The following is a 14,006-nucleotide window of genomic DNA, read 5'->3' as shown; positions in this document are numbered from 1 at the left end:
CTTTCTGAGGTCTCTGGAAATGGATGATTTTTTGGTAATGTTAAAAATAGGTTAACAGTATCGAGTGTCTTGCTTTTTCTTTTCGTGGACCCTCCTATCTCCCTGCTGATAAAATCTTTCCCCTCAAGCACTTTAAGTTGCTTTTCTTCGCTGTTAGATTTGCATTTCCTCCAGCATATGTGGGTTTGATGTGATGAAACTTGATGTTTTGACACAACAGGAAATCTCTCTCGTGGAACACGCTTCGTGCTCGCAAGCGTGCAGAGAAGGACAGTGTGCCCCTCAAAAGTGACATTAAAGTTGAGAATGGACTGCGTAAGCCAAAGGAAATTCTCAGCAGCAAAGTCACTGTGAAAGTGAGTAGGAGGATGAGGGTGTGTGTGTGTGTGTGTGTGTGTGTGTGTGTGTGTGTGTGTGTCTGTGTGTGTGTGTCTGTGTGTATGTGTGTGTGTCTGTGTGTGTGTGTGTGTGAGCGTGTGTGTGTGTGTGTGTGTGTGTGTGTGTGTGTGTCTGTGTGTGTGTGAGTGTCAGTTTGTATGTCTATGTGTATGTGTGTGTGTGTGTGTGTGTGTGTGTGTGTGTGTGTGTGTGTGTGTGTGTGTGTGTGTGTGTGTGTGTATGTGACATAGTGTTTGTGTGTGTGTGTGTGTGTGTGTGTGAGTGTGTGTGTGTGTCTGTGTGTATGTTTATGTGTGTGTGTGTGTGTGTGTGTGTGTGTGTGTGTGTGTGTGTGTGTGTGTGTGTGTGTGTGTGTCTATCTGTGTGTGTGTGTGTGTGTGTGTGTGTGTGTGTGTGTGTGTGTGTGTCTATCTGTCTGTCTTTCTGTGTGTGTGTGTGTGTGTGTGTGTGTGTGTGTGTGTGTGTGTGTGTGTGTGTGTGTGTGTGTGTGTGTGTGTGCTGCATCCTCACCTGTGTGGAAATAAACACTGAACACATCACTCACCCCGCTTGCATTTGTCCAATGACAGCATGACACTGACAATGTTTGAAATATGAGCTTTTTTTATGTATTTTACATTGAAAAGTTGAATGATTACTGCATAATCTGCTAACAATTGAAGAGGAATACAAGTACATGTCACCCTTAAAATATAAAGGTTGGGTAGAGTTTGTTTTTACCCTAAATATTTCAGTCTTGGTATTTTAATAATGTCAATTATTTAGTAAAATTTATTTAATAATCCATATTATTATTATTATTATTATTATTATTATTATTATTCTTTGGTAAAATGCCACAGTATAAAAATTAAATTTTCTTCATTTGTAATTAATGACACTAATAAGTAATTAATTTCACAACGTAAGGATTGTTGTCTTCCTGTCATTTTGGCCTGGAGCTCTGCGTCCCTCTGTATTTCTGAACTGTAAGTGTGTAACATTCTTCTCTCTCAGCCCAAACCACAGGATTCCCGCAGCTCGGATGAGTCCGATTGTGAGGATGAACTAGACCCCAAAACTAGTATGGAGGTAGAGACACTGATCTCGATGCATGCTGCCCAATACGATTTTTATTTTATTATTATTATTTTGTAATAAACTGAATTTATTAGTAAACAGATATGCTGTTTAAAGCTCTAATCTAAAGAAATATCTAAACCTCTTTTTACATGGATGTTGTTTTTATTTGGCCTAAGTTGTTGTTGGTAAGTTTTTATTTGAACTAATTGTGTGGAGTGACTGGCATTTTCACACCAAGGACAATAACTATAAAGTTTTCATAATCATTCTAATTCTATAAAAACAAGGGAGTTCACACCACAGCTAAAATAAACTCACTTTCATTCACACATTAGAATAAACTAAATAACCATATCATAATCTCATAATAAACAATGTTAATGTCAGGTATGGTCTGCTAACGTAGTTATTGTTTTAGTTATCTGTATATTTATTGTTCTTGGTGTGGATGGGCCTTAACCCGAGTGTAAAGCTTTTGGCAATATTCAGAAAGAAATGCTGAATTAAAATCTTAATTCTTACTGCATACTGGGCAGTATATCCAGCACTGAAAAAAAAAAAAATAAAAAAATTATGTAGAATTTACTGAAATTAAGATTAAATCTTTTTTTGGTTGCTCTAGAACAGAAAGAGATAAGGCCTCTGGCAGAAAAGATGACTGGCTCTTAAAACAGAGATTGACAGCCACCATATTACATGCTGCCAATCAAATAATAATTATATATATACATTTGTGGTTGAAATCCAAGGTCAGTAAGAGCACGTTGTGTTTCTGGAAATCACAAGCTGTGTGCTCTGGATGTATTTGGTCTCGATTCAGGATTTGACATTCTACGCAATAATAGCACACTGCAGAAATGGTGTTAGTAGTATGCTAGTATGCTATTTAGAACATACACAATGGCTGAAATCGAAATAGCATACTAATATACAACACTTAAAATTCCCCCATATCTTAATATGGAAAAAACAGTATGAGTTGTATGTCATTTCAAATACAGCTAATGCCACGCGATGGTACTGCCCTCTGTTGGCCTGTGCTGACGACACAACATAAAACGTCCTCCTTTTTTTGTAGTCATATACATTCAGTATATGACTCTCTGATAGTCTAGAATGCTTAAAGTATGCACCTGTAATACTCATCTGTCTGTTTTGCAGTTACTGAACCCTAATTTCATCCAAGAGGGTGAGTTTATTAATGCACAGATGCTGTGATGTTTAGTTTATTTGTATTTGCTGCTGGTATATATTGTGATTGTGCATATGTCACCTGTAGCTTGTTTTAGAAATTTAATTAAAGATTTCCTGAATGAAGCGAGATGAAAGAGAAGATGCATCAGAGTGACATTGTGCTGTATATTGATGCACAGTGGCTCCGGAGTTCCTGACGCCTCTAGCGGACGTGACGTGTGCTCTGGGGGAGACGGTGGTCCTGTGCTGTAAAGTCTGCGCTCGACCCAAGCCCACAGTCACCCTGAAAGGACCCGATCAAAGTCTGCTCGTCAACAATAACCGATTCACGATCAATATCAGGTACAAATCCACAATCAGTCACAATGCAAACCTGTCAATGGGCCAGTACTTGTCAGAAGGGACACCTTTGTGCTTATTTACCTCTAAAAGGGGGCATATTAGTACCTAAAAGGCACATTTCTACCTGTGTATATATAAGTCCTAGTGCTGTCTAATGATTAATCACGATTAATCGCATCCAAAATAAAAGTTTTTGTTTACATAATATATGTGTGTACAGTTTATATTTATTATGTATATATAAATACAAACACATACAGTATATATTTTTAAAATATTTTCATGTATTTGCATGTATATATTTATATTCATATAATTTATATTGTGTATAAATTAGTGCTGTCAAACGATTTATCGCAATTAATCACATCCAAAATAAGTTTTTGTTTACATTACATACAGTACAGGTCAAAAGTTTGGAAACATTACTATTTTTAATGTTTTTGAAAGAAGTTTCTTCTGCTCATCAAGCCTGCATTTATTTGATCAAAAATACAGAAAAAAATGTAATATTGTGATATATTATTACAATTTAAAATAATAGTTTTTAAATTTATTATACTTTAAATTATCATTTATTTCTGTGATGCAAAGCTGAATTTTTAGGATCATTATCACATGATCCTTTAGAAATCATTCTAATATGATGATTCATTATCAAAGTTGGAAACAGTTCTGCTGCTTAATATTTTTTCAGAACATGTGATACTTTTTTAGGATACTTTGATGAATAATTTGTAATAAAAAAAAAAAAAAAAAAAAAAAAAGCTATGTTTTTAAAATATTAATATTTTGTAATAACAATATACACTACTGGTCAGTAATTTGGGGTCAGTAATTTTTTTTTATTTCTTTTTTTTTTAAATAAAATCAATACTTTTATTCAGCAAGGATGTGTTAAATTGATAAAAAGTGATAGTAAAGAAAATATATTATTAGAATATATATTATTAGATTTTTTTTATTTTTTATTTTGAATAAATGCAGTTCTTTTTAACCTTTTATTCATCAAATATATTAGACAGCAGAACTGTTTCCAACACTCATAATAAATCAGAATATTAGAATGATTTCTAAATGATCATGTGATAGACTGGATGTTACCTGTGACACTGAAGGCTGGAGTAATGATGCTGAAAATTCAGCTTTGCATCACAGGAAAAATTACAATATAAGTACATAAGTTTTTGCTTTCTATATTTTATGATCAAATAAATGCAGTATTTCAAATTATAAAAGTATTCTTTCAGAAATTTTGATCAAATAAATGCAGGCTTGATGAGCATAAGAGACTTCTTTCAAAAACATTAAAAATAGTAATGTTTCCAAACTTTTGACCTGTACTGTATGTATATTTATTATGTATATATAAATACACACAGATACAGTATATATTTTGAAAATATTTACGTTTATACATTTACATATTCATATCCTTATATTTTATATTATATATAAATATATTTAATATATAAACAACATATTTTTCTTAAATATAATAATAATAATAATAATAATCTTTATTTTATATAGCGGCTTCGTAGCATCTCAAAGCACTTTACATAAAAAATATGAAATTAAAAGATACACATAACAGTGCAGCTAGTACAAAACTAACCAAACAATACAATAAAAAGTTGTTTGGACAGTTTGTATTTATATATACATAATAAATATACACAGTATACACACACATATTATGCAAATACAAACTTTTACTTTGGATGCGATTAATCACGATTAATCGTTTGACAGTACTAATATAAATATTTAATATATAAACCTAACATATTTTTTTCTGAAATATATACATGCATGTGTGTGTATTTTATTTATTCGCACATATATTATGTAAACAAAAACTTTTATTTTGGATGTGATTAATTGCAATTAATCGTTTGACAGCACTAATTAGTACCCAGATAATACATGTTAATACAGGTACCTTTTGAAAGGGTATTGCACCAGAGACAGATTTTCACATTTATTAATTGCAGTAAAATCTAAAAAGTATGCTTGCTTTCAGGAAAGTGTTGAGGAAGAAAGAAATGTTTTACATTCAAGTTCAGATCATGTCTTCTGAATTTCTTTTGTGGGAAAACAATACCCATGTAACCTCGGAAGTCTCATAATTATGTGACTGTCCCATGATTCCTCTGGGTTTTGTTTTGTTTTTCTTTGCCACTGTGCCATCGACTGTGATTCTCAACCCACCAATACAAAACATGGTTTGTGATTTTTCAGTCCCCACCCAATGCTAAAAAGATAAGTAGCTTCAGAAAGGAAAACAAAATCTAACATAAAGGCAGCCTGGGTAAACACAAAACACCATTTTTAAACTGAGTTTTAAACAATGTTACTTGTTAAAGCAAAACAGTAATCTAAAACCAACGAGGCCTGTGTGAAAATGTATGTGCCCCTGTAGGTAATTCCCAAATCTATGAAACTACATTCATAATGGTGTTTAGGTGGACTATAGCCATTATCCCTAAATGGAAAAAAAACTCAGCACAGTAACGAACCTTCCCAGAAGTGGCCGACCTTCAAAAATTCCTTCGAAAGCACAGTGAAAACTCATCAAGAAAGTCACTAAAGACCCAAGGACAGCATTGTAGGAACTGGAGGCCTTTCTTGTGCCAAAAAAGGTCACTGTTCTTGACTCCACTAACCAAAAGACACTGACCGAAAATGGTGTCCATCGACTAGTGTGAGGCAAAAACCACTGCTAATGCAGGAGACCTTTTGAGAGAATGTTTTCTGGACTGATGAGGTGGAACTGTTTAGAAGACAGGGGTTACATCTGATGTAAACCAAACACTGAATTACACACACACCCACACAAAACCCATCATACTTATACAGTCAAGCATGGTGGTGGCTGGTGTGGAGATGTTTTGCTTGGGCCTGGGCAACTTGCAATAATTGAGGCAAACATGAATTCTGCTTTCTACCAGAAAATCTTAAATGATCATTTTGTCATTATATTGTTATTTCTGAAAGTAGCTTTCTAAAGTAACACTCTCTCTGTGTGCTGTGCCTGCTCAACTTCAGGGAATCGGGTGATATAGTGCTGAAGATCTGTAATCTGATGCCTCAGGATACTGGCATCTACACGTGTGTAGCTGTGAATGATCATGGCACTGCTTCCTCGTCTGCATCTATAAAAGTACAAGGTAAAAAGAAACAAAGAGGAATAAAGACGGGGAGCGTACAGCTCACCTTCCCACATGTTTGAATATCCTCATGTTCTCTGGTGCAGGTATCCCAGCAGCCCCCGCTCGGCCTGTGGCACAGGAAGCCAGCAGCACCGCAGTGATTGTCCACTGGCTTCCTCCAGCCAGCTCAGGAAACTCTGCCATCTCCAGCTACACTGTGGAATACAGGCAGGAAGGTAAACAATTGCACAGCTGTAAATTCCCAGCAGTCTCAGCATAGCCAAACAGACAAACATCCACTGGGAGAAGTGAGAACTACTGCCTGTTTTCTGTTGTAATGAGAGACACTTAAAAGGGGTCATGTAATGGAAAACTACTAATTTTGCTCTTTTGATGTACAGTGTATTAGTCATTTAGTGTCACATAATGTTAGTCTTCAATGTCACATGATCCTCTAGAAAAATATATAAATAATCATATTAAAGTTTTGTATGTCTGTACCATTTGTGTGAATTTATTTGTGTGCAGACTCTCTGGTGTGGCAGCAGTCAGTGGTCTCCACTGCAGACATGTGTGTGAAGATTGAGAATCTGATTCCTGGTGGCCATTATCAGTTCAGAGTCAGTGCCAGTAACCCCTGGGGCGTCAGCCCACCCAGTGAACCCTCAAACATGGTGACATTACCCAGCACAGGTCAATACACTCAAATCAAACATAAGTACTTTTCTGTATCAGAACTGAAATGGATTATCTTGAAAAGCTCTTGAAAGTGTATTACAAACAAGATTCAAAAAAAGTTGAGACACTGTACAAATTGTGAATAAAAACAGAATGCAATGATGTGGAAGTTTCAAATTTCAATATTTTATTCAGAATACAACACAGATGACATATCAAATGTTTAAACTGAGGAAATGTATCATTTTAAGCAAAAAATAAGTTGATTTTAAATTTCATGGCATTAACACTTCTCAAAAAAGTTGGGACAAGGCCATGTTTACCACTGTGTGGCATCCCCTCTTCTTTTTTTAACAGTCTGCAAACGTCTGGGAACTGAGGAGACAAGTTGCTCAAGTTTAGGAATAGGAATGTTGTCCCATTCTTGTCTAATACAGGCTTCTAGTTGCTCAACTGTCTTAGGTCTTCTTTGTCACATCTTCCTCTTTATGATGCACCAAATGTTTTCTATGGGTGAAAGATCTGGACTGCAGGCTGGCCATTTCAGTACCCAGATCCTTCTTCTACGCGGCCATGACGTTGTAATTGATGCAGTATGTGGTCTGGCATTGTCATGTTGGAAAATGCAAGGTCTTCCCTGAAAGAGACGACGTCTGGATGGGAGCATATGTTGTTCTAGAACTTGGATATACCTTTCAGCATTGATGGTGCCTTTCCAGATGTGTAAGCTGCCCATGCCACACGCACTCATGCAACCCAATACCATCAAAGATGCAGGCTTCTGAACTGAGCGCTGATAACAACTTGGGTTGTCCTTGTCCTCTTTAGTCCGGATGACATGGCGTCCCAGTTTTCCAAAAAGAACTTCAAATTTTGATTCGTCTGACCACAGAACAGTTTTCTACTTTGCCACAGTCCATTTTAAATGAGCCTTGGCCCAGAAAAAACAAATTATCCCCTTCATCATTACTAGATATGGCTTCTTTTTTGACCTATAGAGTTTTAGCCGGCAATGGCGAATGGCACGATGGATTGTGTTCACCGACAATGTTTTCTGGAAGTATTCCTGAGCCCATGTTGTGATTTCCATTACAGTCGCATTCCTGTATGTGATGCAGTGCCGTCTAAGGGCCCGAAGATCACGGGCATCCAGTATGGTTTTCCAGCCTTGACCCTTGCGCACAGAGATTGTTCCAGATTCTCTGAATCTTTGGATGATATTATGCACTGTAGATGATGATAACATTTTCTCTGAGAAACTCCTTTCTGATATTGCTCCACTATTTTTCGCCGCAGCATTGGGGGAATTGGTGATCCTCTGCCCATCTTGACTTCTGAGAGACACTGCCACTCTGAGAGGCTCTTTTTATACCCAATCATGTTGTCAATTGACCTAATAAGTTGCAAATTGGTCCTCCAGCTGTTCCTTATATGTATATTTAACTTTTCTGGCCTCTTATTGTTACCTGTCCCAACTTTTTTGGAATGTTTAACTCTCATGAAATCCAAAATGAGCCAATATTTGGCATGACATTTCAAAATGTCTCACTTTCAACATTTGATATGTTATCTATATTCTATTGTGAATAAAATATAAGTTTATGAGATTTTTAAATTATTCCATTCCTTTTTTACTCACAATTTGTACAGTGTTTGTAGTTTGGAAAGTACATGATATTCTAGAATAGTCTAACTATAAAAGCAGTGTGTTGCTATTTATTCAGTGCTGTGCATATGTATATGAAGAGTGTATTTGAAAAAAAAGATGACTTTGTTCATTTTTGCAAATGAACTCTTTATTTTTCTCTTTTTTTCCTTCTCTTTTATGAGCCTCAACATACGATGGCACTGGAATCCAGTGGAAAGACAACTTTGAATCAGCATTCACAGAATTATGTGAAATTGGACGGTATTTACTTTTATTAAAATGCAGTCCATCACCCTTTATCCTGTCAGTAACAAACTCCGCTGACTCATATGTTTTCTATTTTAGGGGTCGTTTCTCAGTGGTGAGGAAGTGTCTCAGTAAAGCCAGTAAGAAGGAGGTTGCGGTGAAGTTTGTCAATAAGAAGATGCAGAAGAAAGAACAGGTGGCCCATGAGGCCGATATCCTGCGTCATGTCCAGCATCCGCAGCTGGTGGCACTGATTGATACCTACGAGTCGCCCAAGGCCTACATGCTGGTTCTTGAGCTGTGAGTAAATCCATTTAGAAAGCAAAGACACTTCCATTGACAGCCCATTTCTCAATTACACAATTATAGGACTAGATGGGGGCACCGCATCATGGCACAATTCCAGGGGCCCTGATTAGAGAGAGGGCCGATTATCCTATGCCTTGATGAACAAAATGAAGAAGAATCATAAAAATCATGCTTTCTGCAATAATCTATAAGCCAACAGGAAAAAAAAAAAAGACTTTTAGCTTTTTTGCTAAAGGAACCAGGATGATGCTCACTTCCAGAATGACCTACAAAATGACGTCATCCCTGCAGAATTTTATAGAAGGCAGTAGAGCTCCAAGATTCAACATATTCCAAATCTATTCAGTAAAAAAGAAAATTACCAGTGAGATTTTAGTCTGTTTTATTGTATGAAACGGGATGAAAATTCTTGTGGAACACCAATCTGTTTTCCCGAAAACATACAAACTCAAGTGGATTTTATTTTTAAGAATGACCTGCAATGATATGATCATATTTATGTGTGTTCAGGGTTGAGGATGGGCGTCTGCTGGACTATCTGGTGGCTCATGATGAGCTGATGGAGGAGAAGGTGGCATTCTTTATTAAAGATACTCTGGAAGCTCTGCAGCACCTGCACACATGCAGAGTAGCTCACCTGGACCTCAAGGTAAAACATCATACCACCACATCAGCATGCAAAATAAAATAACAGATTATTTAGTTAAAAAAAGTAGTAATTTAGCAGATGCTTGTCCAAAACAACCCACTCAGAAAACCTTAGCAACTGCATAGAAATGCTCTAGCAGCCAACAGTATGTATAGCAACCATGCAGCAGTGTATTAAAACCCTACTATAAATAAAACCTAATAACCTAAGGGCAATACGCAGTATACCAAGATCCTAGCAACATCTTAGAAACTTAGAACACCCCTGCAGGCTAAAAACCTAAATAAAACCAAAGACTGTATACCCTAAGATGCAAGTTGTGTGCCAAAAATATGTAAAAGATGCCAGCTGGTAAGAGCTGTGTATGGGGAGTAGAACCGGAGGGGTTATCCTGGTGCCGTGACCCGGATGGGAGTGAGGTTTAGGGGGGTGAGTGTTACAAAGGCCAGCTGGTAAGAGTTGTGTATGGGGAGTAGAACCTGAAGGGTTACATTGGTGGCATGACCCGAATGGGAGTGAAGTTTAGGGGGGTGAGTGTTATGGGGTCCAGCTGGTAAGAGCTATGTATGGGGAGTAGAACCGGAGCCGTGGCCCGGATGGGAGTGAGTTTTAGGGGGCTGAGTGTTACGGAGGCCAGCTAGGAAGAGCTGTGTGGGTAAACTTCACTCTCCTGATTTCAAGAGGAATGCTAGTGAATGACACTAGGTCTTTAGCATCCTTGTTAGCCCACCTCCCGTGCCAGAAACAGCAGTTTGAATCCCACTGGGAGAGACTGCAAGACACAATTTGACGGATCTAATATAGGTATCCTGAGACTGGTGCTTAGCACTGCACATGTGCATCGGCTGGACTAACCCCAAAAAATGTGTTTTTAAAATGTTATTTGAGTGTAAGAAATAGCATTTAAGAGACAGTTAATATAAGATTTCATTACTGATTTGAAATATGCTATTGAAATGTAGGACGTTTATGAGATTTCTGTATTCCTCCATTCAAGTAGATAGGGGTTGGTTTTACATGCCTAAAATACTGTAGCTGTCCAGAGGTGTTCTACTGACTTTCTTTGAAAGGGACTTTGATAAAAACCCAACAACACCCCATCAACCACACAGCAATGTGCTAAAAGCACTCAGAACACCTTAAGAACCACATAGCCTGCAACACTCTGGCAAACATCCACATTACTAGCATTTTAAGTTTAGTACAAGCATGCACCCACTACACTCTTAAAAATAATTTATTGGCATCAGTGGTTCCACAAAGAACCTTTACCATCCATGGAACCTTTTGATTCCACAAAAGGTTCTTTATAGTGGAAAAAGGTTCTTTAGATTAGTAAATGTTTTTCACACTCAGAAAAAAAAGGTTCTTTTAAGAACTGTTAATTGAAAGGTTCATTAAAGAACCAAAACTATTTTTTTTTCTATGGAATCGCTGTGAAAACCCCCTTTTGAATCTTTATTTTTAAGAATGTTAAGTAGGTGACCACTTAAGAAGAGTTTTGAAACCTAGTGCAGAGTCTTGAGTTTTCAACTCTTTCTCATTCTTCAGCCTGAAAACCTGTTGGTGGACCTCCATGTGCCGGTGCCCTGCGTGAAGCTCTCAGATCTGGGCGATGCTGTACAGGTTTCAGGTCACCGCTACGTGCATCTCCTCCTGGGGAACCCTGAGTTTGCTGCTCCAGAGCTCATCCAGGGCACCCCGGTGTCCCTGTCCACAGACGTGTGGAGTGTAGGGGTGCTGGCCTACGTCATGCTCAGCGGAGTCTCCCCGTTCCTGGACGAGAGTCTGGAGGAGACCTGCGTCAACATCTGCAGGCTGGACTTCTGCTTTCCTGAGGAGTACTTCAGTGAGGTTAGCCAGGCCGCCAAAGACTTCATTGTGTCCACACTTCACCAGGACCCCAGGAAGAGGCCGAGCTCAGCCACATGTCTGCAGCACCCGTGGGTGAGCGCTCACAGTGGAGATTACTCCAAAACACCGCTGGACACAGTCAGACTCGCTGCATTTATAGACCGACGCAAACAGCTACATGATGTCAGACCTGTGACAAACATTAAAGGACTGGTCAGCAGCAGTATGGGACACACCTTATGAGACGAGAACGTGGGCTGGAGGAAAGAGATTCTAGCATGTTACATGCTCTATGTCAACAATAGATGTCATTTACATTATATATCATATCATTAGGAATGTGCACTTACTGTACACAGTGTTTCCTGTAGTGTTCATTGGCCTGCTCCATTATGAATTGTGGCCCGGGGAGTTAATAGATTGAGAAAATACAAGTAAACTGGAATTGTGGGAATTGCAGGAGTTGCAGAGCTAGGAGTAGTAACATCATTGAATGTCATATTAAGGCTTAGGGTGGTGTGTTTTAGTGCTTTCAGAGTCCTAAACAGACCAGTAGTTGGGTGTTGTTGTATGTTCAGTTGTATCGCGAGGTTTTTACAGGAAAAGTTTAACCAAAAATTTAAATTCTGTCATCACTTACTCGTGCTGTTCGAGATTTATAAGATGTGCTAAAACAAAACAAGTTTTAGTCTTCTCCATTCAATGAAAGTAAACCAAAAAAGCTCTCAGATTTCATTTATGTTCACATATATTCAAATATGGAACATCACGTTTGATATCTATGATGCTGAATGGCTTTGGTTGTCTCATTTATCATAACCAACTGCAACATGCCAGTTTGAATATGCGTAAGTGTAAATGTTATTTTAGAGGTCCAATGGGAAGAGAACAGTCAATTCCTCAATTTTATGATACTTATAGCTCATATTTGGAGCTCAGTATACATCAGTACTCATTTAATTTCAAAGTCAAATATGGGTTTTGAGCAACATGAGTAAATGAATGATGACTCAATGTAACACAAAGTGGTTGACAATTGGATGTGAAAAGAAATTTAGTGATCCAACATCTGGCAGCAGATATATTTTTCACAGAATCATTAACATAATTTAAAGAATGTAGAATATTTGAAAGGTAAGAATTATTGTACAAATACCCGCATGTAGAAATAATTGATTGTCCACCATTTAACCTGTAATGTATTCAGTTTTCATAGTATGGGATCATGAATATCATCATTTTTATTAGGCATAATGAGGGATTTGAATGTCTTAAGATAGAAAAATATAAATTGAATAGAATGTTGTTGTCTTATTTGTCTGAGTTGAAATGACAGACTAAAGTTATTACAGTTCAGCACTTATTTACGCTACCATTCAAAAGTCTGTGATCGATAAGATTTTTTTTTTTTTTTGAAAGGTCTGTTTTGCTCACCAAGGCTAAAATATTGTGAATTATTATTACATTTCAAAATAACTGTTTTCTCTTTTAATATATTTTAAAATGTAATTTTTATAAGCCATTTCCCCATTCCTTAATGTCACATCTTTCAGAAATCAAGATCCCTAGAAACATTTCTTCTTGTTAGCAATGATATTTAAATGTGTTGTACTTTTATTTTCAAGACTCTTTGATGAATAGTCTTTTCTATCACTTTGATTAATTCAATGCATCCTCAGTGAATAAAAGTATTAATTCATTTAAAAGATAAGAAAACTCTTACTCAAACAACCTTTTAAATGGTCATTTATTTATTTATAAAATACCCACACAATGTCCAGGAAAAAGCCCCAAAAGCCTTAAACACAATTTTATTTAATTTATTATTTTTAAACACCTTGATGTATTGTAGGAATGTCCAGGTATGCCATGTGTGATATGTTTATGTTTGACTATAATTGTTCTGTATGTTGAATGTGCCGTCGCAGGTGTAATATGTTAAACTGACACAGCAGCCATGTATCAGCTTTGACAGGCCAGACGCACATAGTCGAAAAAGAAAGCCTAATAGACAGGTTTAGTGAGGGCCAGTGAATTATTACACACAATGACAATACAGCATGACACACCTGTGAATTCTGCATTGGGACAATCGTTACATCTCATATTTAACCTCATCAGCTCCTGCTGTATAAAGCTTCTGCTTTATACCTCTGTAATATCTGGCCCTAGTTTCGTTTCATCACATCTAAAACAACCAACATCAAAATATCCCAAACGTGATTCAGTTTCTATTTTAACAGTAGCTGTCACCCAAACTAGATCCTTTGGAAAGCATCTCAGGAGATCTCTGAAAAATAACGCCTGCTCTTTACATCTTTACTTCGTGCATATACCCCTGCAATAGGATTGTATAGAAGCCTGTGTGTAAAATGTGCAAACTTAAAAAGAAATATTGTTTTTCTTGATTCATATGGGCTGTTTGTTTGTTACTGAATGTTTAATAAACTGTGCTTTGTTTTTAGAAAAA

The 14,006-nt window shown here is 37.0% G+C and overlaps 1 protein-coding gene across 1 annotated transcript in view; it reads left to right on the top strand.

The window, feature by feature from the left end:
* Positions 1-14,006, top strand: part of LOC109092547 (kalirin-like) — a 190,673-nt gene extending 176,667 nt beyond the window's left edge. Inside the window, 11 exon segments of the mRNA XM_042730646.1 lie at positions 221-356; positions 1,396-1,470; positions 2,623-2,650; positions 2,835-2,997; positions 6,049-6,170; positions 6,257-6,388; positions 6,681-6,845; positions 8,661-8,739; positions 8,824-9,024; positions 9,544-9,682; positions 11,234-14,006. Of these exon segments, the coding sequence (XP_042586580.1) occupies positions 221-356; positions 1,396-1,470; positions 2,623-2,650; positions 2,835-2,997; positions 6,049-6,170; positions 6,257-6,388; positions 6,681-6,845; positions 8,661-8,739; positions 8,824-9,024; positions 9,544-9,682; positions 11,234-11,779 (1,786 nt within the window). The 3' untranslated portion in view covers positions 11,780-14,006.

Source organism: Cyprinus carpio, chromosome B9 (assembly GCF_018340385.1).
Source record: "Cyprinus carpio isolate SPL01 chromosome B9, ASM1834038v1, whole genome shotgun sequence".
Lineage (NCBI taxonomy): Eukaryota > Metazoa > Chordata > Actinopteri > Cypriniformes > Cyprinidae > Cyprinus > Cyprinus carpio.
This window is presented reverse-complemented; position numbering and strand designations above follow the sequence as displayed.